The sequence below is a fragment of the Schistosoma haematobium genome, chromosome 1 (assembly GCF_000699445.3).
Source record: "Schistosoma haematobium chromosome 1, whole genome shotgun sequence".
Taxonomy (NCBI): domain Eukaryota; kingdom Metazoa; phylum Platyhelminthes; class Trematoda; order Strigeidida; family Schistosomatidae; genus Schistosoma; species Schistosoma haematobium.
The window spans coordinates 52,120,202-52,147,937 of NC_067196.1; the positions used below are offsets into that span (position 1 = coordinate 52,120,202).

The 27,736-nt window shown below is 35.6% G+C and overlaps 1 protein-coding gene across 1 annotated transcript; it reads left to right on the forward strand.

Annotated features, from left to right (window-relative positions):
• Window positions 1-220: 220 nt before the first annotated feature.
• On the forward strand, window positions 221-14,487 carry MS3_00001556 (uncharacterized protein; the record flags this gene model as incomplete). Its single annotated transcript, XM_012942503.3, has 3 exons — window positions 221-293; window positions 11,001-11,092; window positions 13,589-14,487. The coding sequence occupies 3 exons, from the start codon at window positions 221-223 to the stop codon at window positions 13,802-13,804; spliced, it is 381 nt and encodes a 126-aa protein (XP_012797957.2). The 3' UTR covers window positions 13,805-14,487.
• Between the last annotated feature and the right edge of the window lie 13,249 nt (window positions 14,488-27,736).

Genomic DNA, 27,736 nt, shown 5'->3' on the forward strand with positions numbered 1-27,736 from the left:
CACAAATCAGGAAAATAACCAACTCTCTAGCAAGCCAATAAAATTAGACCTCGTGAATAATTATAAAAAATACCCTAAGGGATTCAATGAATGGATATACAAACAGATTTGAATAAATTTGGTAATTCGAATCTTTTATATTCGTTACAATTAATAACGGTATTTTGATCAATATATGAAATTTGTCTGCATATTTTCCTTGTGTTTCCTATCATCTTAAATGATTTACAATTTCAATATAAAAATGTTACATCTCTTTCTCATTCTACTTTTAATGATTTTCACATCAACAGGTAAGTCTACTTAAGATTTTTTGGTAATTACGCATTCCTAAATTCGACTGTGGTTTATATTGATGAACATTTCAATTAAAATACAATTTGAGCCCATTATTGTTAAACATACTAAATTCACTTTGTAAAAGTGAAATTCAAGACACCCGTTTCATCCTACTTATAACTCGTCAGCCGGATGTATCTGCATCCGTGTTCTTATTCATTCTGGGACTCAAACCCAGTATCTTGCAATTTAAATATCTAGTGCATTATCCACCGAGCTACTGAATTCAGATATCCACTAAATTGTGCAATAACAGTGAATTTTATTATTTATATGTGTTAGAATCCTCTAGTTGCTTTTTTAATGCTAAGGATTGATTTGACTTAAATCTGGTACTTAACATTAACAAAGGGAAAATCTAAACTACCACAAATAAAAAAGGAAATAATATTATTAAATTTCCATAGATAAAATAATAAAGAATAATAAATTTTCTTGGTATTGTTTAATTGAATCTTCCCATTGATATATAAGACTGCATTTTATCAGTCTTTTATTGGCATATGTGCATACTGTACGTATTGTCTTGATATTTTAACATGAAATCCAAAGATTCCATAAAAAGTCATATTTTTAAAATAATTACTGAATGATCACTTCAGAGATTAATTGTGAAAATCAGTTCACTAGTAAAGAAAATAATATGTCACTACTTTTAAAATGTGTGAAATTTAATTGCCAACTTGATTACAAAATATTTTTCGGGTTTGCAAAGGATATAATATGAAGTCATTTTAATTTAAAATTTAAATTATTTGAAAGATAACTTATTAAAACTCTTTTGTTCATCCGATCTATACAAGTCTATTTGCAACTGAAAACAATTTTGAAGGGACCGATAATATTTCATGATAGTACTTAAAATTCCATGTATTGTGAACTTAACTTGGAGATCTACTACATGACTTTAATTAATGTGTGTCATATCGTATATTCTGAAGGTAGTAACATTAAGTGAAAGTGAGAAACTTTTTTGATCACAAAACATAGGTTGTTTAGAGAAATTGTAATCAAGACTCATTCGATGCATTACTTTTTATGTTTTCAATGAGAATTTTTTAAAACTATCAACCAATGAGTAAATGGCTTAATATAAATGTACACTGATCAATGATTTGGTATCGAACACCACCTTGTTCATTTAGCTCTTAGTGATTGTCAAATTCCGCAGAATAATTTTTATTCATCTCTTCATTGTTTTGTCTGTAAACCTGAGGAACTTTATCCCGCTTACTTGAACTGGAAGTCCACCAATACTGGAGACTATATAAATGTGATACTATAACCAACTGATAACAAGTCAGTGTAAATACAGGAGGTCAGCCGTGACCGGAAAAGCTCAGATGTAACAATTATACTTGACAACATTTTGACAATCTTATAATTATGTAATGTTCTGCATTGTGTATTGTAACAAGCATTTGAGTAGATGCCAAATAAGAGAACGCTTAAATATATGATGTATTATTAAAAGTCCTCACATATAGCTAATTAATGTACTTTTTAAACAACATATCAGAAAAATTTCAGTTCTTTCTTAACTCAGTATTCGAGAGCAAAATAATACAGTATTCTTTGTGTATTTTTCGAGTATATATATGACTAAATAAAACCCTGAAATTCTAGCTTCACATATTTATCCATCAATCTCATATAATAGTATCATTAGTGCTTCATTTGTATGAATGGTAGGTTTTCTTAATACTAAATTTTTCAACCAAAAGTTATTTTGTAAAAAGAAACTTTTCAGACGTATTAAATCATTTTATCAACTTGAAAAAATCAAATGATAAACTTTTATTTTTGAGCAGGATAAAACTGGGAAGAAAGTTTTTTCTAACAAAAACAAGTGGATTACTTTGTAATTGATGCAAAGAACTGTACTGACTGAATATCTAGAAAGTATCGTAACTAAATATAAAGTAACGAAATCAATTTTATGAGCATTTAATGCAAAGGAAAACACATAATTTTATTCACCATATATGTTATATGTAATGGTAAGCTTCTATCTGAATGTAACAAATGTGAATGATGTTTTTATTTTACTGAAACGAGTGAATTTCTTGATAGCGTTCCTTCAACTTCTTAGGTATAATTCCTGTCTTCCAGTTTGAAAAGATAATAATGTGAATTAAACCGATGTTACAGTGAGAAACCGTGACCAGTGGAATTCAACCGTGTCGAGCGTGAGACTGTTACCCACAGAAGACATTGGCAGATGGTCGTGCAATATCGTGTATTGATTGAAGTCATGAATTAACGTCGTTGAATGCCAACTCAGTGGTCTAGAGATTACGCGTTCACGCGGGACCGAAGGTCTCAGGTTTATGCCTGTATGCAAGATCGTGAATGCCGACTTCTGAGAAGTCCCATGCAAGGACGAAACGGCCTCCCACTGCTTCCAAGTTTTCAGTGGTGGTCTTACATTGATCAGTTCATGATATCCATAAAAACTCAACTATTTGTTAGATGCTTCGTAGTCTTCATTAGCATTCAAACGGTTAAAGAACACTTACACAAGGTTAACTCCTTTGCGGTAAGTTAGAGAATAACTTCGAAACCTATGCTACACCCACTATAAATATAGTACATTTAAGCAGTTCTATTACTGATCGGATTTCATTCATATTTATAACAGTGAAAAGTACATCAGTGAAAGCAATAAATCTACCAAGAACTGACATGATATTCATTTTAATATTTTTCTGAATTCAATGAACGAGGTTGAAAAAGTAATTGACTTATTCAACCATAAGGTTCAGGTGGATATTTAAATCAATCACTTTGTCCAGATTTTAAGCTGAAAAATTGTATATGATAATATTTTCACACTAATTTTGACCCCGGCAAACCCACTTTCGACTTGTGAACATCAAGACTGAGTAACACTAATATGTTTATCAATCGAGTTTTTAATAAACTATGATTTAGCTAGCTTTTACGTCACTTTTTAAAACTTGGTAATTTCAGTAGTGTTTAAAGATCCTTTTTCTCAAAATTGTGTTTGAGTCTAAAAAACTGAAGACCATGCTTAGATTTTTGTTATCCGCTATGTTGACATATAAATTAAATTGAGTGTAGATTAACAAAATTTCATTCTCTACAAATACTTTGTACTGAAACTTTGAATTTATAGTTAATTTAGATCTCGAATATAAATTACATATTTAACTAACTTGGTTTCAAAATCAAGAAAAGATACTTCAAACTGTATTTTATTGTATTGATGATGTTTAAGATTATACTTTGTTGTAGAATGCCCAAAAATCTTTTATAGTAGATCCTTCAAGACGTTCAAGATAATGATTTTAGTTTAAAAACCAAAGAATCCTCATTTCTCTAATGAATAATACAATGATGACAAATCGATCGTGATTTTGTAGGTATCAGTGCCAGGGTTGTCCAGCACTTTCAGGTTTCCAGTGATGGTCTAGTTGATATCATTTCGTGATTTCGGTTGTGAAAACCCAGATAGGCTTGTCTGTAAAGACAACGGAAATCCCTCGATTAAATCAATTGGCTAGCAGAACGTAACTAAGACTAAAAACTCAAGAGTAATTTTTGACGATCTTTAACCATATGATATAAATTTTAGTAGTATAATTAATGATAGTACTATCATTTTTTATGTACTATTAAATACTCAGTATCACTGTTGTCTGAAAGTAGGTCAACATATGGAGCTATTATATCAAGCGTACGTTACAATTCATTATTCCTTATCATCTGAAACATTGATTATGCAACCACCAACTAAGATTTTATTCAATTTTTACTTAGGAAATACTCAGCCTACATATTATTTTGAATCAAGTTATATGAGAGCTTTCTAAATTTTTATTTCATAGCATTTGAATTGTATAACGAAATCCAACTAATTATGAGTTTCCATTATTTAAATAAAATTAAGACATTAAATATCCGCTTTGTTTTGTTTAATAACATGTAGCATCATATGATCATATGATTATATGGACATTTCTAAAAAAAACAGTCAGTAGATAGGTTTTATCGAAAACGGAAAAATATATGTCATGTCAACAACTCAGATTAGATCACTTACTGAAAATTGATAATTCAACAGAATTTTCAAAACACTATAATATTCAGTTTGTGTATAAATGATGAATATAAAATTTTATATATTTCTATCGATTACTAACTTGTATTTTTGATGCCTGGATTTGAAATAATGTGTAGAATTGAGGAAAATATTAGATGTAGGCGGTGGCGCAACTTCGTGGATTGGTTGAAGTTAGACATTAACACCGTTTGATGACGGCTCAGTGGTCTAGTGGTTAAGCGATCGCGCGCAAGACGGATAGGTCCTGGGTTTGAATCTCACGAGGCGGGATTGTGGATGCGCACTGCTGAGGAGTCCCACACCAGGACGAAACGGCCATCCAGTGCTTCCAGGTTTTCCATGGCGGTCTAGCCTCAATAAACTCATGAATTCGACTATAAAATTTCATATCAATGAGAGATGGCGAGGAACTTTAACCCTTCTTATGATTACATTATATGATTGAATGCATGGGAATGTTAAGTTTGAGTTAAGATTGAGTTAGGCTTCGCATTATACTATATGCTTACCCAGTATCATATGCTTTATAACTTCCACCTGCTAACTGAATTCACACGATGACCATTGGATTATACTGCCCACGAGTGAATACTATTTTAACTGTATAACAATTTTCTGTTGTTATGTAAATCGTTCTGAATAAAACGATACTGATATTGGATACTTTCTCCATAAACAAATCAATAAACCTTATTCATTTTTTATTCTACCAGTAACAAATCATCACTTATATAGGCTTTTTACAATTTCTTGATCACAGAGCAGTAACCAATGTAGGTTATTTTTTTTATTAAAATTTATTATTTTTATTGTCATGTGACGTTTACTAATTACATATTACAGACTAATACATGATTTACTGTTCATTTATAATATTTATAAATTTAAATGAAAGCACTGAATTAAGTGAGGTAAATTTCATAGGAGACCCACAATAGTACAAAACGGCCGTCCAGTGCGTCCAGGTTTTCCATGGTGGTCTAGTTTTAATTGACTCATGATCTCAACTATAGAAAGCTTTTTTTGTTAATTACTGTAATAAATAATGATTTATAGAGTACAAAAATCTATAAATAATACCATATTATAAGTGCTCCATAATGGTCTGGCTTAAACACAGTAAATTTTTAGAACAATTAACATTTTTTCAAGTAAATAGACATATATCTTATAAAAAAACGTAGTATGTACCCTGTATAAAGGATAAATAATTGTTTGATTAAGATATATATATAAGATAACAGGCTACTGTTGTGATGTGGGTTACTTATATCCACACAAGTAGTATATAACGGTGATCAAACATAGGATGTATTTCAGTAGGTCGATGAGGAATGGAACGCAACTGGTATGAAAACGCATGAACAATGAAATCTGAGACAATGGATTGATGTTTGCAACAGGAACAGTCAAGTTTGAGATGAAGGATTGATATTTTGCAAATTAACGATTTGCTAATATGGTTCTCAGATTTTATTGAAATGCTCTGTAATTTCGTGTCAAATACATTCGATTGTCCCCGCTGGTGTTCTGTTCACTACACTTTTAGGATACTTTTAATTTTAGGATTATTATTTATTACGTAACCATTAAATTTATGATGATCATTCTTAAAAGATGGTTATATTTCGATATAATTTAACCTTTTGTATTCATTATAAATTCTTTTTGTAAATCACTCAATTAACAAATCTAATGAAAAAAATCTATTATTTCTATTTGATTTTAAAACTTTTAGTATTAAGAATTACTATGTAAACTATAAAATTAAACAAATTAATCAGTTTTCAATAAAATAACATACTTTCAAGTTAATTACTATAGAACAAAAATTCATACTTCATACTGTTTCATAGAATAAACAATAATGATAGTTGACTATTATTCAAATTCAACATGGAACGATAAAGTTTATCATTGTTCAGTTAAGAATAGTCGATAATATATTTCTTTAAGGTATTTAAAATTACAATACTTCAGCTTTTATTGAGGTAATATTACACAGATTTTATATAAAGTGAAAGTTATGCTTTTCTATTAATAACTGATACCGGTATGATAAGACTATCCCAAAAACAAAGATTATTGAACAGTTATTGCATCATTGTATTGGACTAATCAACGATGTACACATAAGACACCAAGGTTTTGTGAAAAACGCGAAAATATCCATCCATTGAGTTGAAACAGAATTGTGCATTAAAGGTTTTGACATTAACGACTCAGAATAAAATATTTATCTTTAATATATTCAGGTGCTTGTAATAAAATTATCCTTAAATCTATGATATTTTATGAGTATTTTAAAACTTCATGAGATTTCTAGATAAGTAGATTTCTTTACGCTTACAACGTATTCATGTGTACGTAACAATTACAGAACAAAACTCCAACAAAACTCCATTAGTGCAATTTAAATTGGAGTTTAAAAGTGTACAGTAATTTCATTGCAATAATTAACCAATCTAAGTTAAACCAATATTGAAAATTTGTGAGTACTGAACAGCCGTTCCATCCTCGTATAGGACTCCTCAGTAGTCCACATCCATGATCTAGCACATAAGCATCGTATACAGGACCTTCAGTTTCCAGCACGAACCCTTAACTTCCAGATCACTGAGTTAGCATCCAACAGTGTTGACCTCTAACTTCAATCAATTCACAACATTGCACGACCACCTCTCATTATCGCCGTAGGGTAACTAGCTGGGTTCTATTCCTAGGTGCTGATTCGTGGGTGCGTACTACTGAGGAGCCCCATATTGGAACGAAACGGCCGTTCAATGCTTCCATGTCTTTAATCATGGTCTAACTTATATCACTTCATGATCACCATGAAAGTAATTATTATTGTCATTTAATAATTATTTAATGATCTTCCTTCATTTTCTGTGCAACAGAAACCACAGAATGTGTGTTTTGATAACTTTCTTTTACTCCTTTTCAGTTATTATTTTAGTAGTATTTATAAAAGAATTCATAATTGGAGATAATAAGTATGCTAGTTGAAGATTTAGTTTTCTCAAAAATCCGAAAAGTCGATTTACTCAAGATACATATAGTGCAATCACGAAAAACATAAATAATGTTCTAATGTTTGTACTATTGAATATGACATATGCCAAATTATCATTAGTCTACAAGAAATAACATGAAAGTTATTCAGTTTAATGAAATGTCTACTTTCTATTCAATATTTATTAATTTCACTTTCACTGAGTATGAATATGAACTTAAAAGAAATAAATTATCTTATAATTTAGATATTGAAAAACGACTTATTATTTACTGGAGTTAATAAAATCCATCTACTTAAGGATACATTTATCATTATACCTTGAGAACAAAATGTAACTAGGATTCTTTCATGCATTTTTCATACTTAAGTTCCAAAAATATTTAAAATATTGAGATCCAAAGGCTATTGTGAATGAATTATTGATGATTTTTGATAGTTATTGCAAACGAAAAACAAAATTAGAAAAATTGTTCGAACAGCAGCTGAAGGTGATTGAGATGATTACTCAGATGCACATATTTTCTCGAGTCCCAATTACACCGACAATTCCTGAATCAGTTGATGGTATTACCAGTGGTATTTCAGAATTTATTTATGATCCTGATGCCAATATTACATTTGATACCTGGTTCAGACGTTATGAAGACCTTTTCAAAGTTGACTTTGCTGACAGAGATGATTCGTGGAAGGTGCGTCTTCTTCTTCGGAAACTTGGTCCATCCGAGCTGGATAAGTATTGCAACTTCATTCTACCGCAGAACCCACGCTACCGTTCCTTCGATGCCAATATTCAGTCTCTTAGCCAACTTTTTGGTGATCATCATTCACTCTTCAGTACTCGATATCGCTGCTTAAAACTGGTCATGAATGAGTCCGATGACTTCTTGACCCACGTCGGCGTTTCTAACTGTGAGTGAGAACGGTTCAAGCTCAGATCCCTCACTGAAGACCAATTCAAGTCCCTAGTACTCATATGCAGTCTTCAGTCACCCGAATTCTCCGACATCAGAACTTGGTTGCTTAACCGCCTTGAACAAGATCCAACACCGACACTCAATGCGATCATAGACGAGTACCAGCGCATCATCAATCTGCAGCGTGACACCGCTTTGGTTCAATCTGGGGGTCAGGGTGGTTCCGAAGTTCATGCTGTTCAGCAGCAGAAAAAAGTCTTTGAGATCGACAACCTCGAGTCCTTCGAACGCCAGCGCTGTTTCTGTCTCTAATCACTCTAAACCGGCTCAGAAGAAGCCCCCTCGCCATGTTGGCACTGTGGAGCCCGGCACTATGTGAAGTTTTGCCCATTCAAACAGCATGTGGGAGATCGCTGTCAGAAAGTTGGTCACAAAAGCGGCTTTTGCAAATCCAACCGATTCAATAACCGTCGAAATGCACAGACGCAGCGTCGTTTTCACAAAAAGCCGATTACCTCATCAAGGAGTTTGGCAGCAATCTTCCATACTCATGCCGCGACTCGACGCAAATTTCTGACCCTCTCAATCAATGGTCAGACAGTTCGGTTGCAGTTGGATGCTGCATCAGATATCACCATTCTGTCGAAAAAGACTTGGCGAACCTTGGGCCAACCTCCCATCAAACCATCCTCTCAGACAGCCGTCAGTGCCTGTGGGGATCATCTCCGCCTTCGTCGTGAACTCTATTGCTGGATTTCATTCAGAGGTACAACCTTCAATGGGACGTGCTACATCACCAATTCTCCGCTCAACCTTTTAGGTTTAGATTGGTTCGAAGAACTTGGTCTCGCTAATCTTCCCATTAGCGCTATCTGCAATCAAGTCCAAACTACTGCCTTTACACAACAGCATGTTGAAGACCTTCGAAAACGATTTATTGAACTATTTCAGCCTGGTCTCGGACTTTTTTCCACAACTGAAGCTGTTTTAAGACTGCAGTCAGAAGCTACGCCAGTTTTTCGCCCAAAGCGTCCAGTCCCATACTCATCTTTACCTCTGGTTGACGCTGAACTTCAACGTTTGGAAACTGAGGGTGTCCTAGTACCTGTTTCTTATTCATCATGGGCTGCACCAATTGTGGTTGTAAAAAAATCCAATGGTTCCATAAGCATCTGTGCAGACTTTTCCACAGGACTCAACGCAGCTCTACAACAGCATCACTATCCGCTGCCGATTCCAGATGACTTATTTACTGTTTTAAATGGTGGTACCTACTTTGCTAAGCTGGATCTGGCAGATACTTACGTTCAAATTCCAGTCGCTTTGGAATCGAGAGAGTTGTTGACAACCAACACTCACCGCGGACTTTTTCAGTATACCCGGTTACCCTTTGATATCAAAACTGCTCCAGCGATCTTCCAGCAGATCATGGACACTTCTGGCAGATGTTCCTGGTGTTGCTACATACCTTGACGTTGTCCTCATTGTCGGGTCAACTGCTGATGAATTGCATACCAGAACCCACTTAGTTCTGCAACGCCTCCAGGATAATGGTTTTCGCCTTCGCCCAGAAAAATGCCAGTTCTTCTTACGTTTCGTTAAATACCTGGGGTTTATCTCTGATGCTTCCGGACGACACCGTGATCCTCAAAATACTTACGCAACCCAACAAATGCCGGCTCCAACTGATGTCTCCTCACTGCGATCATTTTTGGGAATGATTAGCTACTATTCAGCATTTCTCCCATCACTGCATGACGTACGATATCCACTGAATCGTCTGCTAGAAAAGAATACTACTTGGAATCGGTCAACGCAATTTGAGTCAGCCTTTTCAAAGCTTAAAGCCATGCTAAGTTCCAATCTTCTGCTAACCCACTACAACGTTGGGCGTTGGCGTTATTGGGGTACGACTTCGAAATCCAGTATCGACGTTCTGAAGATTTTGGTCAAGCAGATGCACTGTCCAGACTTATCAGTAACCATTCTACCACTGATGAGGACACACTCATAGCCATAGTATCAACCGAAGAGGATATTCAGAAAAATATCCCAAAAACAATGATCCGGTTAAGTCTAATGCCACCCTTGAACGTTAAATGGTGTCATTTTCCTATTGGTCGTTTCCCTACTGATCAATATTTATTTCGCGTGTCATTTTCCGATTGGTCAATATTTATAGTAATCCTAACTGTGTAAATATGAATTTGTTTGTAAATCATTATTCTGCTCCTGACCCCATAAACAATTTTTCATCTGCGGTTCGTGTTCTGATATATTGGAGATTGGGTAACAGTATTGGGGTCGTACTGGGATATCTGAAGATGATCAATCGGTAGAATTAGAGTAGCCACCTCGCGATTCACAATAGTATGTTAACAAGTAACAAAAACAGATTTTTCCCCTAATTATGAGAATTTCTGTTAGTTTAACTGTTAAGTAGAAATTATATACCGATGAAAACCATCTTTGTACGTAAACCACAACCGTTTGTATAATTTTATTCATTTATCCCTGAAATCCATCTCGGTATTTGTACAATTTACTAGAATCTACCCTGGTTCAACATTCATTTATCCTTTGAATGAGTTATGAGTTTCACTACCGTAAATAAATTTGTGTTTCTATTTTTCAAAAATAGGTTTAGGTCATCGTTGTTATGTGTGTAGTAAGTGTCAAGACCCTTTCAGATATCAGGATACTGAGAAACAAACGGGTTGTACCTTCTGTTCAGTAAGTGATGAGAAATATACCTTTTATGTCAATACTTGTAATAATTTTTCCGGGAATTTCCATAAGAATTTACGTAACTGATAACAACCATTCTACTTTTGCATTCCGATTATGCCATGTACTAACTGAAAGAAGTTATCAAAATATTGAAAATTGTAACGTAATAGACATCAGCATCGCTCTAGTTTCTAACTACTTAGCACACTTTCCAAACATGATCTAATATTGAACCTTCTGTCTCACATTATCTAAATTTAACAATTTACCTGTTGCTGTAATTGTTATATAATTTCATCGATGATCAGTCGTACTTACAATGAAAAACTATTTCATGTGAAAAATGCTACCATGTGATCATAAAATCGATTTTTTACCTTGATAACAGAAAAAAGTGAACATCGTCCTAATCTTTTTTATACAGACAATACTGTTCCTTTATCCCACTGCATTACTTATAATGTAAATGTTTGCAAAAATTCTTGCTCTGTTCTGTTGGGTAGATTTGACATAAATCAAGTCCACATAAATTAAAAAGAAATTTTTGTGGTTGGTTATTCCTTTAAAAAAAACTGTTGTATTTCAATAAATATCTCAATTTATGCAATTTAGTGAGTAAACAAACTATTTAATTCAAGTAATAATTTGTAGAAACATATAGTTAACCACACATTGCCCTTTTTATATTTGATCATCTATGAGAGCGTAATCAACAGAGGTGATATTATATTTAAATCTCGAGTTGTACGCACTAAAGCATTTCTTATGCTTCTTGCAAATTTGTAAATAATTGGCGAAGTATTTTTATTCAATGACAATTACCAAAGCTCACTAAAAATCCTGTACGATGAATCAGAAGTACAGGTAATAGGAGGAAAATTCAAGTGAAATGAAAGTAAATATTAAACTCTGACAGTTAACGGTAAGTGTTTAACTCAGAATATAAGTGTTCAACAGTTAAGTTACTGCAAGCTAACAATTCTTATCCCAGAGAAGGCTTAAAGTTACATTGGATGATTAGAGGTAATTTATTGAAAGCCTTAAAATTGGATTTCATGTTATTTGAGATTTGTCGTCAAGGTGTACCTGAAATATTCAAGAAACAGCTAATTCACTCAAGTCTCGAACCAGCTTGTCCAGTGTTACAGTCAAAGATGCTACCATATGGATCTCGAATGACCTGAACGTTAATTGATGACTACTCGCTGATTAGTTAGTGTGTAAATCTAATTTCTAAAACGGGTCATTAGCTACTCGAAAAACTTAAAGACAATGTTTTTGATTGTTATACCAAGTGACACCATTTGAATTTCGTGGGAATACTCATTTTTCTTAAGATTTCTGGCTTGTTGACGAATGTCAGCTAGCGCAAAACCTAGATCAAATGGGATCTCTTGAAGACTGCCTTCATTAAAATAGTGCATAGTATGCTGAATCATTTAGAACAGTGACCACAACGGAACCCAATCTACAGAATTTAATTAATGATAACCCGGCGACAAGCATGAAGTCCGGTAACTATTTAGTGGACAATCAGTTTAAAAACAGCTCTATTATATACAAAACGTCTTTGAACAATAAAAAGGGAAAGAACTTTTATATAATAAATCGGGCAAACGCTATAATATCATTCATTACTGTATATAAAGTAAATTTAACTAGATTATCATAAGATTATATAAAAAGTATTATACTTCAACTGTCAAAAGAAATAATCTTTTAACTGGTCACTTAAAAGAAGTATGAACAATCAGACTAGTGTGTTGAAAATTATCCGCCGAGCAGTTGCAAAGAACAGTGGGGTAAAAATATTAAGCCAATACTTAATCTGTGGGAATAATAAGAAAAACCAATTACAAAATAACCAATTAAAAATGTTATTAGTTTTTGAACAACCCAGTCTCCTTTTTTAAAAAAACATAAATGTAGTGGAACTTCGAGTTCAATTCCGTTTCTATATTGTGAATTTAATTGGCTGGTGGTAGCTACCAAGCTCGTCCTAGATATCACTGAGTTCAATATTTTTGTCACAAACGATAAAAGTATCATACATATATCTCTCACATTTTTCTCTAAACAAATGACTCGTGGCCTTAAATTGACACTGTTTAGACGATAATAAATTTGAAATAGCATAGTTTTTATCTGTTAGTGGCTCAACGACAGTGACTTCAAGGGTTTAATAGTGAGAAAGCGGTTTTCTACATACATTCCTATAATCTTGTTTATGTTTATGTGTTGTTGTCATCTCTTCACTTTCTTATATGAACGTGGATTTGACAACATTATGAAAAGTTATAATGTTAAAATATTCATATTTTACTAAAGAAATAATCTTAGACTCTATGAATGATTACTTTGATATTTTATCAATACTCAAGAAAAATGGAATAAACGTCAATTTTCTGAAAACCTTATATAGTTTTGTCTCATCTGTTAGCTTAGTTTTTGTCTAACTAGTATATTCTTTGTTTAACACTTTTCTGTTTTTACTAACAGACAATAAGAACATATGTACAAGATAAACTACAAGTGACCAGTCGTAGTTGTGTTCCGGTTTGCGTTGAAGCTGATGCCAGGAGATCCGGGTCAGGAATTGTTACATCGTGTTGTCAAGACGATTTATGCAATTCTAGTAGGAAAACACAAATATCCATGACTGTAATCTTATCTTCATTACTTTTCATACTACCATTGTTATCAACTTACTTTTAATAAAAAATAAACTGATATTTCTCGCCCATTGCACTTATTATGAAAAGTTCGATAATCGTATATATTGCTTCTAAATAATTATAGAATTTATACTTTATTTATTATGACTTAATTATGCTTCATTCACACCATCATTTATTCTTCAGTAATAAAATATTTATTATTAGAAGGCAATTTTTTGTTATGATGTGGTAATGATAACACATATCGATTATATTATTAAACTGTCCTAGGTCGACAATGAATCTAATTTTGATAAGTTGTATAAACTTTGAGTAATTAACTTGTTCATTTTATTATTATTAATGCATCTAAGCTGATTTGATTTCAAATAAATTAGTTAATAAATGATCAATCAATGAGTATCAATAATAACAATGACCATTAGTTGAATGTCAAGTAGTCAATAGGATTAGATAAAAAAGATAATGTAACCAAACTAGTTAGTAGCATCGAGTACAGTTGATGTAAGTATATATTGTTTAAACTTATTAGTGATCAGGAAAACACACGTTCCTAACTTATAAATCACAAAAATTCTATTGAACTTCATTTGTTACACAATTAGTCCTTTATTATATGTCATAATTTGTCTTATAATTGTTCATCACACCGATTTTACAGCTTTCGGAAACGAATATGTCAAAGATATTATGAATACATAAACAAACTTTATGATACCGTCTTTCTAATGGTCTACCTTTTCGTTGAAGTTTTTTTATGCACTAAACGTACTTAAATGGTAAAACATTTTGTGAAAAATAATTGTTATCTTATTAGTCTCAAACAGAAATCTTCATTTTAATAAAAGATCCAGAGGAAAAACTATGGTACATAAACGTGCTACTAAGAATCGGGTAAGGAATTTTAAGGTGATGGCGTATATTTCAGCATAAAATGCCTACATGCGATCGGTTTTCTGCTGATTTCCACAAGTTGAGCGACAACAACAGGTCGGATAAGTGACAAGATCAGTTATTCATGTTGCATCCGAAGAAGATCAAATAAATGGTTACTGCCAGGAATGATTTAAAGACGGTCAAATATATATCTTACCATAAGCTTTCATTTGACCTGTTGACCATTATTATACGACTTACTATTTGTAATCTACTCACAATCTACTAGTTACGGTCTCCCATATTCACAGCCACTTTTCGACTGATCTTTTATAACTGTTATCTCCTTATTTTATGGTGTGATGTGGTCTGGTCTGACTGTACCGAAACTATGCATATCTAAAATATCTGATTCATACAGTGGAGGTGGATATTGTGTTGTGAACCGGGTGAGTAGGGCTATGTGATGAGCAACTGTATCGTGGACGACTAAGGATTCAGAGTTGACTCATTGCAGCTAGTACTAGTTGATGTGTCATTGGTTTAGCACAGATACGAGGTAACAGACATCGATATTCTGATTGAGGATTTTGTCATGTGACAATTGATCGGGCCAAAAGTCATATAAATTTGTGATTGTGGTTTCAAAATGACTGCTTGATAGTGTCTAGACTATCACGACAATGTTGTGTTTCTATATAATATATATTGGAGTGAGGTCTTCAAGAGTGGAGTCATTTTATGCCCGATCTAAATTGACACTAAAAAAGTGTGGTGTTTGTATGAACTAATAATTATTCTGTACTTGATGTCTGACTGATTTTGAATCATAAATGCATTATGTTCGTTTGTGCTCACCTAGTTCTGTTTGGTTTAAATTGTGCTATTTCGGAAATTCCTAGTTAGTACAATAATTCAAATACTTCTGATCATCGCACTTGCATCGCGATGGAGCCTGTTATAGGACAGTTGGACATACCGCAGTGACCTACTTTTATGAAGAGAACGTGACTGGTATAATGGAAACAATTATTATTATGACCCATTGTATCAGTGGTTGTTTTACTGTACCTGATTGTTTAACGGTACTAAAACCTTACCTTCTTCCGTTAACTGTGACTTCGCACGCTTTTGTTTACGCTACTTAGTCCCGCTTGTACTATTTGGCATGATCTCGGTATTATTTCGATACCACGAGATTGACGTCAAGTATACTCTATTACGACAGTCAATTACCTTTTGGTTTTTGATCTACGAAGGGATCAAACCTAATATCTGGCTCGTAATCTTCCTGTAGTGGTGATCATAGTCAATCGCGACTCGACGCCTACTACAATACAATCAACTTTTAGTGCGTTTGAGGATTATGTGGAAAGGTTCAAATTGGGGCTGTAATAAAGGAATATGTTTATATTTTGGCTCATTTCCTTGTATTAGTCGGAAAAGAAGTCTACAGCCTACTAAGGTCTTTGGAATTTCCAGAAAAGCGTATTTCACTTCTTTATGCAACTCTCAAGGAATTACTACTAGACCATGTAAAGTGTACAGATTTCTAGAAGTTGCGAAGCAGGTCACGGAGAAGAGCACAATTTTGGTTAATGTTTATCCTGTGGCAAATTTCATTCATGTAATTCATGTGTATTTCGTAATGATAGTGCTTTAAATGTAAAATTGGACACATACAGGCAGTTTGTAAAACTACAATTTATTTCGCTGCAATTAATGATAAACTTTGTAATTTTGATCCTATTAAGTTGAATATTTCAAATGAATCATACTGTGGTCAGATTCATGATATTATATTATCAGATATGCGTTGTTCTCATGATTCATGTATTTCTAGCGAAATTATTTACAAATATGTGAAAGATATATCGAGTGCACCAAATCCTTATCAGAACTCTGGTGTTATTTTATCAGGTGTGGTTTGTCCTAATGATTTATTTATTTCTAGTGTAATATTAACTAAACAAGAGTAACAAATTCTAAATGAGTTAAAATCTGATTATAGTCCTTATGGTGTCACATCAGATGTTATTTGTCCTCACAATGGATTTATCTCTAGTGATATTACTTTAGCTGTAAATAAATCCCCAAAATAAATAGATCTGTAAGTCTTCGACATTGGATGCTGACCACGTTAGTTTTAATGGACTCACCTAGCAGAAGGCGCTCGGTCATGCATCCATACCAGATCACTAGTGGGAACGTCGTGCTCAATATCCCCTGAAATCGCTAGCCAATTTAGATCGGTCGATCCTCGATATGTTGATAGCCTATCAAATATATCTTCGAACCTCCTCTCTTCTGTCTTTTTATTTCACTTGGTGGGTACGATTTATAGTAGAAGGTGTTACTGATTAAAGCGTTGTCAAACATCAAATACTTGTGGCATCTTCATTACTAATGAATGTGACAAATATGTTCCGAATGTATCGAATTTTAGTCACATTTCTGATGTTATTATATCAGATGTTAGATATTCTCAGAACCAATGTATGAAGAATTGGTATGATGGATCAGACGTGATAGCAAGTTTTCCAAAGCATTAAGAGAACCCGTTTTTCCAGGTATGAGGTTTGCACAGGCAGAACATTCAAATCGAGTCCAAGATTATACTGATGAGTAAGAGACAGATCCATATTTTCCATTTACTTTACAGATGAATCACATGTGTTAATTATGCATGCAAATGCATATTCAACTGATAACTGGGACAATGGCCTTATGTTTTCTAACGTGAAAAGCAAAAGGAATATGTATCACATTTTTTTCTGCAAGTCAAATTAACATGAAGGAATACCTCAAATTATATGTCAGTATGTATCCCCAAATACTCACATATAATAATCGAGGTCCGAGGTATGAGAAGATAATGCGGATTGGAAACACCAAATTGTATTTAAAATTGAGACTTAAGGACCCAACATTATAACGTTGGAAAGTCCATGGTTCAAATTCGAAATATCGGAGGTTTCAGTGCACAACCGACATGTTTATCATCTTCAATTCTAAGATCCAGAAGAGTCAGTTTCAATTTCAAGCCATGTACCACAATGTACACAGAAAACTAGGGGAAATACAGATGCCTGTCGGAACGTAATTTCGTACGTCGTGTCATCGTCAACAAGTCACTGCACACTCGGCAGCAGGAATAAACACCAACAATATATAGAAGCAATGTAGTTTGGACTCAAATAATTTCCGCAAACTTATCACAGCTCCACAATTCCTTTCGTGGAATCACATGGATGGGTTGTAGCGGTAAATAAATCCACAAAATGAATAGTTCTATTGGTCTTCGACATCGATGCTGACCACATTAGTTTTACTGGAGACACCTAACTGAGGCTGCTCGGTCACGTATTCGCACTAGACGACGAGTGGGTACGTCGTGCTACGAATCCCTTACAAGTGTTAGCTTAGATTGAACGTTTCCCGGTATATCTATAGCCTCTAAAATATATCTTTGGACCTTCTAGTTTCTGACTTCTGACTTGACTGGGTTGGTACACTTCAATTATAAAGGTGTTACGTGTAAATGTGTTGTCAAACTCTTAATAACTGTGGCACCTCTACGTCTTTCACAGTATACATCATTATTTCAGATAGGTGGAGTCCTCTTCTAACCTAAAAAATCTGATTTACGTTGCATTAGTGATTCAATCATATCAAGAACAAATAAATCACACTTCCTTGATATCTCGGAGAGGTGGAAAATTTTATGTATCCGGGTAGCATCATCGATGGACAAGGATCTAATGGAGATGTAAAGGCAAGGATCGGCAAAGCAAGGGCAGCATTCCTACAGTTAAAGAACATATGGGACCCAAAACGACTGTCTGCGAGCCAAAATCAAAGTTACAGTCTTCATTACGGATATCAAAAGAGTTCTACTGTACAGATACCATCAGCAACGGCCTACTGTGTGAGGGAGCAGATCAGCCTCCAGAGGTAGAGGAGATCAGGAAAGATGCTGGATGTGGAGTGGACATACATTGCGGGAATCATTGTACTGCATCATGAAGCAATCCCTAACTTGGAATTCTGAAGGCAGGAAGATAAGAGGAATACCAAGGAACACATTGAGTCGGTAATTGGAAGCATGCATCAGAAGGATGAATAATAATTGAAGACAAATGGGAAGGATTGAAGAGAACATAGTTGGTTGAAGAATCGTGTTCGGCAGCCTATGCTCATCCATATGGATTAACAGGAGTAAGTACGTAGGTATTATAAATGTTACAACTTTGGGTACTAAATACTTATATGAGATTATACTTCATGAACGACCTTTGGGGTACTGTAAATTGACCTTGGGAGGCTACAGCCTCGCGAAGTTCTAGAGGTCCACGATTTGTATAACTCCTCGTTCTATTCAAGGTTAAATCGAGGATGCCTGATAATCAGTAAATCTGGAAATGGTGTCATCTATTAAAATTATTGGTGCCCTCTGAGCTGCAATTAACAAATTTGATCACTAGCAATCAATCATTTGTTTTGTTTTTTACTAACTCAGTCCTATTGGCTGCGGTTCCCGTTCGAGGAATTCATCAACTGACCTGACTCATGAGTTGAGAAGAATTCGAAACGGCGTTGAGTATATTTTAGAACGTAGGGAAAACATGCTATTATGTATCTTGAACCATTCACACATACTATATACGTATAAGAAGTCGTGCGTCGAGTGACATTAGACGAAAATATACGTTTGTTGTTTTCGAAAGCATATTCGGCTGAAGACACACTGCAAACTTTAAGGCCAGTTAGTAAGTTGTAAGAACTGTAGGTTTGGATTGACATTTCAGATCTAAGTTTCGGACATGTAACAAAATGTCCCGTGTGGTTCTACAGCAGAATAGGTACGTGATGAAATCACTTTATAAGTGTTTAGAAGATCTCAATATTATCTCTCGTAACAGATAATGTTTGATGGCTATTTAGTGCTGGAGAAGAAGAATTCAATTTTAAGTCTTAAAATACACCAGCCTGAACTTGCTCAACAGTGGTATTAAAATTATATTATGTTTGGTTGTCTTGAAAGACATTCTTAAGGCCGATATAACGGTCGTACAGATGAAGCATTGATCCTAAAACAGTCCACCATTGCTTGCCTTAAAGCATAGGCTAAAGCTCTTTAAATATACGGAAAATTACATGATGACAGGATTGCAACACAAAGCTGGGAAATATAGGATCTAAGATTCACTCGGTTGCATGTATACGTGAACGAGGACGGCCGCACTTACTTCCCTACCACATTTTCATTTCCACACTAAAGTAAGACAAAAATAGACCACGTGGAGTTAAATAGTAGAAATTGGTTGAAGTGCTCCTATCTATTTTTACAAGGTAGTTTAGAAAGAACCTAAACTCTTTTTCTCCCTACCCATCGGACTCGTTCTAGCATATCCATCTCATTTTTTAAACAAAGAGTTTTTAGTTGCATCCCATTATCGAAACGCAGTACAAAATAAACCAGGCGTAATATCCGGGACGTATGTTCAATCTAACTGAGAAATGGATTCAAAACACCCAAAAGACCTGGAAGCTCTAAACACCAGTCACCCTATAGCTCCTGTCGTTTCAGGATCATTGCTAATAATTACTATTCCTAAACCCTTGCTACTAACTTTTTTGTATGATCTCGCTCTATTTTCTGTGTATTTACGTAGATGGTCACAATGACTGATTTTCATGAGTAAACTCCTCAAATTTATTTTTGGTGATCACTGATACTCGTCTGTTCAACCAGTTGATTTAAGTCCTCCTATGATTTCATTATATTGGTGACACGTTTGATTCGCTTCCGTATTTCGATGCCATCAGAGCACAGTAAGACGGATATCTGCGAGGCACATGATAGATTATTTATGTTAAAAGGAATTAAAGAGGGAATTAGAAATGTCAGTTCAGTAACTTATTATCCATAGACTGTTTACTCTCACCTGCTTATGATCAAATGTTTATCTGTAGCTTTTGAATATCAGTCTGATTACAGAGTTAACTACTGCACAAATCCTAAAATACCATACACTACCCCTCCCAAAAACGGAGGCATGTCGAATGCTGCTAATAGTCCCAATAACAAAACTGCACATAAAGCAGCTGCAAGTACTCATCCTCAGCACAAACACTCAACTACCCCAAAATGCCAATCCACTTATGCGTCAATAGTGCCCCAGTATTGCACAAGCGGCCCTGGTAAAAAGCCTAAAAATTATCCTGCCAGGAATTGCGCTAGCAGCTACAGACGCTCTGACACCGCTGTACAAAATAATACCAAACTCTCTGTAAAAACCCACCAATACTCTAGCACCCTTAACCCAAAAACATGCACCTTTTCATAGCAGTAGAATGCCCTACAACAAACATAGTGAACCGGCAGTATCCACTCATCCTAACGTGAAACTGCACTCGACAAGAACCACACCTACACGTGATACCCATAAGTCATATAGTGTGAACCTTGCAGGCTCCATGAACCAATACACAACTACACACAACAGAAACACTTCTCTTAGTAACAATATCAGGCAATCCTTCGTCCCTTAAGAGAAACATAAAACCTCTCCAACTACCCATAATAGGACTAAAATTGCCCACCGCACACAAGGAAGCCGTAACGATGGTCTACTTGGGAACCCACCCACTAATTCTAGACATTATCTAAGTCAAGCCACCTAACACAACGGTTTAGTCCCCCTAATTCGACATATACACCATCTCATCCTTTTATATCTCTCTCCCCTGCAACAGTGCTGCTATGGGGTCTCCAAATGTTGAGGGCGACAATCTCACTATTCTGAGACCATCTACATACTCCGACCTAATGGGGAGTGGCGCATCTTTCTCAACGTCGATAACTGTCTCTAGTATTAAAAGCTCCTTGACTGAACCTCTTGATTACTCCCCGAACACACTACCTAACCATTCAACTCTATCTTTCACTCTTGAACATACTTCTTTCATCAAGGTAACCTCCAACTACCTTTCTCGCATTAACCCCCTTCCAAGTCTTCCTCTTCTCATGGCAAAACGGACAATCCACTAGGTTTACATCATGCTTCTCTACTAGACAAACACTCACCGTACCTGCCACTTATGTTAATCAACGCTCGATCTGTACGAAGTAAGATGACTAATCTATGCACCCTATTACTTTTAAACAACCCCTCACTTGTTTTGATAACGGAAAGTTGGCTGTCCTCCAATACCACAGACACATATCTACAAATAGACACCTTTGAGCTCTTCCTCTGTAATCGGGTCACTAAGAAGGGTGGTGGTTGCCTTGTTTGTGTATCAAAAAATTTGAGAGCGGAAATCTATAGCGACCATGTCCTCAGCAAACTTCCTGATTCGATATGGCTTATTGTGCACACTCATGAATGTGAAATACTAATCGGATGCATATACCGAGCTCCAAACATTCCTAGTTCGACTGACACTATTATAAGTGAGTCATTGGCTCAGGCTGCCTCGCTTAACTTCACTTACAAAATTGTGTGTGGTGGTTTCAACCTTCCCACCATCAAGTGGACGACATATTCCGGCCCATTGCGCTTTGAAGGCATACTTAGGTCCTTAGACATACACGGTTGGCAACAACACGTTCACCTGCCTACACGAAATCACAACTTTCTTGACTTGATAGTCTGTCATAATGTCACACCAACATCAATGGTGGTTGGCGGAAAGTTTCATAACAGCAATCATAAAATAGTCCTCTGCACCCCTCCGATTCTTGCCATGTGCAACAAATTAAAAACGCTAACTGGGAAAATTTTCGACTTCTAATAAAGCACTCTGACTGGAGCAGTTTCTTTACTAATGATAACCTCTTAGAAACATTAGAAATATTCAATATCACCACCAAATCTGCACTAGACACTACAATGCCCTCTAAAATTGCTTTTAAAACAATTACCTCCTATATAAACCAAAAGATTAGGTCTAAATTGCGAAAACTGAAAAATACGTACTATATATTAAAAGATTTCAGTGTTCTGCACCAGATAAACTCTGTACTTGACGGAGTCAACACCACAAACATGAACAGGTAGAGGAACGTTCTGCGCTCACTGCTGCATCTAGAGCCCAAACCATATTTCGTATCCTCGCAAAACATTCACTCCTTACTGCACGATGGAGGGACGTATAATGTCCAAACCGTCATATGTGAACTATTAGGTGAATGGTTTTCCCACAACGGGAATACATCTCATGTCCCAGATCTCAACATAAAGTGCATCAGCAAAAATGATCTTAGTATCATGAACTTCGACATACCGCCATTAAAACCCTTAAGCCAAATGCGAGTTCTGGTGCCGATGACGTCCCTTCAATCCTTTATAAAATGTCAAAACCGGACATACAGACGTTATTACTCAAAATATACACATTATCTTTAGAGACAGGTACATATCCGGAAACCTGGAAGGTAACTTATGTACTTCCCAATCACAAATCCGAACCGAGAAACCTGGTCGAAAACTACAGACCCATAAATATCATCCCAGTTATATCACACATAATGGAAAAAGTGATACAAAATCAACTATATGATCACCTACTTAAGGAAGATCTTGAAGTGACCAATTTTTTTTCAAGAGAACGCCACTGGTTTAATGGAAACACTTATTATTATAACCAGTTGTGCCAGTGATTGTTTTACTGTACTTGTTTGTTTAACTGTATTAAAGACATCCTTCTTTCCGTTGATTGTGACGTTGCACGAATTCGGTTGCGCTCAGTAACCACACTTGCACTCCTTTAGCACGATCTCCGTATTCTTTCGATACCACGAGATCACCAACAAATACATCTCGACTACAGCCATCATCTGCCTTCTGATATTTGACTTACGGCGGATCTTATCGGTTAACTGGCACGTGGTTTTCCTGTAGTGGGATCATAGTCAACCGCGACTCGACGCCACACTACAGTCTAATAGAACTGTCACAACACGGCTTCATTAGAACAAGGTCGTACAGTACATGTCTGATAGACTTCTTTAACGAGGTTACTCGCATACGTGACCAGAAGAAACTCGTTGTTATACTATACTTCGATATTAAGAAAGCTTTTGTTAGAGTACCTCATAACCTAATCAACAGGCTTAAGTCATTTGGAATCATAAATCTCCTTTTGCAATGGAACAAGTCTTTCCTTACGAACAGATACCAAATAACCAAGATTAACTCTACAACATCTACACCTCGACCAATAACCAGTGGTGTTGTGCAGGGTAGTGTCTTGGGTCCACTGCTCTTTATAATCTACGTAAACAATATATGCAAGTGCTTTAGCACAGCTAAGACCTACCTCTATGCCGATGACTTAAAAGTCATCTATAAAACTGACATTTGCGATTTACGTCGTACTATGCAAACAATCCAAAAGAACTCAACATGGTAGACGACTGGTGCAAACGCTGGAGGTTAGAGTTCAACACAGAGAAATGCGGCTGGCTATGTATAGAAGACATGTCCCTTAAAATAAAACTAACACGTAGCAATCACACACTGCCCAGACTGGCATCAGTAATTGACCTAGGGGTAAATTACTCACACAGTCTTAATTTCTCTGAACACACCTCAGCCAAAGCATCTAGAATGCGGAAGTTGCTTGGCTTCATTCTAAGTAATTTCTATCAAAATGAATCTAAAATCCTTCCTTATAAAGTTTATGTAAGACCTATCGTTGAATACTGCTCGTTCTTATTTTCAAACCTACGCCTACCTGACATGCTAAAGGTGGAAGGAATACAACGAGACTTCACCTGCAAAATACTTAAGACTGACTCAGTCATGGACTACAGCTCCAGATGCCAAATCTTAGGAATAGAACCCCTTTGGGAGAGAAGGCTTAGGTCTAATTTGATTCTCTACTTCCAACTACTCAAAAACCTTAATTATTGTTGTGTTCCGATAAGAATAATGAGTGGTAATTTTTTGGAATCTTACTGTGGACCAATACTATACGTATAATTTTTATCGTATAAATGTTGATTAACTAAACTATTCGTATTCATGTCTCTCTTATCATAGGCTTTATTTCAACCTATGAACTGTTATTATATGATTTTCCACTCTTGAATTATTCCCTGTCTATTAATTACTACCTCCCACATTAACAGCCACATTTGGCCAAATTTTGTACAGATGCTATTTTCTATTTTATGCTACGTTGTGGCCTGTTTGATTGGTATATAAACTCAATATGTTCGGAATATAATGATTCATATCGCAGAGGCTCGGATTGGCATTCTAAACTTAACTGGCTGGGCTAGAAAGGAAACAGGACCAGTCGGAACTCTAGGTTGCTCGCACGTGTTTTACGCGTCCTTGGCCCGATCGATAATTCACTGCCCTCTAATTGGCGGTCACAAGATATTACACTTATTCAAAATGTAATATAGTTTTTGTCTGAGATTCACATGAATACGAACTTTGAAGCAAAGTATCTACCGTCAAAGTTGAGAAATACAGATCAAAAACTCGGGAAAACTTCTTCGTCATCAAGAATGAATTGATATGGATCAGTCTTCCCTCCGATATACGCATGGCAGATGAATTACATACGTTTGTAAAACTGCTTGATCAAGCCCTCACTTGCGCTGATGTTGCACGTACGAACACATCTGCGCCCCACTCATACATCATAGGCTCTCTCCATGTCTAGACCAAAATGGACTTCAAGTTCAGTTTGCCTTATTTTTCCTACTTTGCAGTTGTATTAATTACTTTTTCCACCCTATTTCTTCACTTGAAGTAGACAGGTAACTCACTGGACCTATCGATACTGTTAAACTAAACTCGGTCGATAAGGGAAACTCACTACCACCCTAAAAAGTCAAAAGGACCGCACAATCGACTGCCTATTACCAGTGGTCTTGCATCTATGGAGCCTGTTACCCATCAACTGGCTAGGATGACAGAAAATAACATCAGCACCAAGTTACTGTGAGTTTCTTCCTGTTTGTTCTGTATTAACTTTTTACTCTTCTGCACACTATGTTGACTAGCAATTAATATAATTTCTCCACTCGTTCCCTTATCCACAGCTCATATACTTCTATACTTTTTCCGCCTGCTTAAATAAACAACTATCCTACAATATACCCTTCTTAACGCTTATACTCTGATTGGCAAACTATACTTTATACTATAGTCAACAGAGGCACTGCATCGATGCTTCACACACAGTCCATAGCTTGTAACTGTCTGATAAGCTTGTAAAATGGTGCTTATAGAAATAGTGCTTTCCAACAGGTTGTGAAACAGAGGATTGTGTGAGGTATGACGTATATACAAAAATAAGCCTAAATGAGCCTAACATCACAAAAGGAGGGAGGGTGGAGTTACTGACCAGAAAGCATTGATGGTGAGGGCGATAACTTCAATCCACCCGTGTTTGTGGGGACAGAACATTTTGTATGTATCAGGCTCTTTATGATTGAGAATAAGTCAATCAATCTGTGATATAGATTGTCTTCCTACGCTCACCATTTAGACTCATGTTTCCAATTTGATACTGGATTAGCTATTCTACTAAGACAACCTATAACATGCTAACTCGAACTTTTACACTAGGATTGTGTGGCTGGCATCAGATGGACAAAAAAAGAAAAGAAAAAAATTAGACAATAAAAGATGTGGTTATTAGTATTCTTGGCACTTCACCCTCCATATGCACACTCCCTTCTAATAAACCGCTTTCCTTGTACCAACCTTGACTTCCTTCATTTGAGTTTACTCCAACTTGTCATACATCACAACTCATTGTCCTTCATTACTACATTCTCTTATATGGAGCCTTTGACTACATTTCACTCTAGCAAGAGATAATATGAATTTAAACTAATTTATTATACCTATGTCTGTTCTACTACACAATGTTAAGCAGCGATTGGTGTTCATATCCAAGTGCCTTGCTGCTCTTCTGTTTTTCTTTTTTGTTCTTCAGAATCTTGCTCTGAGGGCACAGCTATGGAACTTCTGACGCCCGGAACAAACTTGACATACTCGCCTCCTTAAGGTCATGGGAAGCATGCTGTGAGCCAACAAATGCTACAATCTGTAGATCATGCCTGTGAACATGGCGTGTACCTGCCTTGCACAAATATATTATTATTAAGTCTTTTCAGTCCCATGCCAGTTTTGCTTGCTTCGGTTACATACAGTGCAGTGTTGCTGGTATTTCAGGGGTTATCACTCCCATGGCTTTCATGATTCAAGGACGGGCACTAAAAGGTTATTCGAAATAACAGGCTTTTGTAAAATGCCACACGTATTTGTACTTTGGCAACACCTTAAACAGTAACACCCTACGTAATCGAAAAGTGCCAGTCCGACCAAATCAAAAGTTAGAAACGAAGAGATTTGAAGATACATTTGATAGGCTATCGATATATCGAGAAGTGAGCAATCTAAGCAGGGTAGCGGTTGTAGGAGAAGTTCAGCGTACTCACTCATAATCTGGGGTATATCCATGACCCAGCACACTCAGCTAGGTGTGTCCATTGAATATAGTGCGGTTAGTATAAGATGTCGGAGACTTACAGAGCTATTGATTTCAGGGATTTATTTACTACTACAAAGTGATCATAGGACAGTTCTTTTTTCAATAAACAAAGAACCTATCAATCGCACGCCATTACTGAAGTTGATAGTCGGTTTTAAATATCGTCTATGAAAAACGCATTACCGTAACAAACTGATGACGCTTTAGCTATGTCAAATCCATTGATTACCCGAACCAGTGGAATTTTATGGATGTCAGTCTTCCGTCATTTCTTTGCCTTTATCGCTCAACAAAGTGGAACGAACTGTTTATGGCAATCGAAAGCTCATTAGTAGACCAGAGCGCTGATTTGATAAGTTCATCTGATTGGATAAAACCATACTCTTTTTCATAGCGTAAAACGTCTTAAGTTACCCGTATTTAATTAGGTCGAAACACAAACTCTTTGCCCAATTTAGTCAGTCCCGATTTAAGGTGGAATACAAATTATATCGGAAGCAGAAAATAACTCAGATGGTACGAACTACAAACAAAAAAGTAGCACAGAAATCGTTAAGAGAACTGG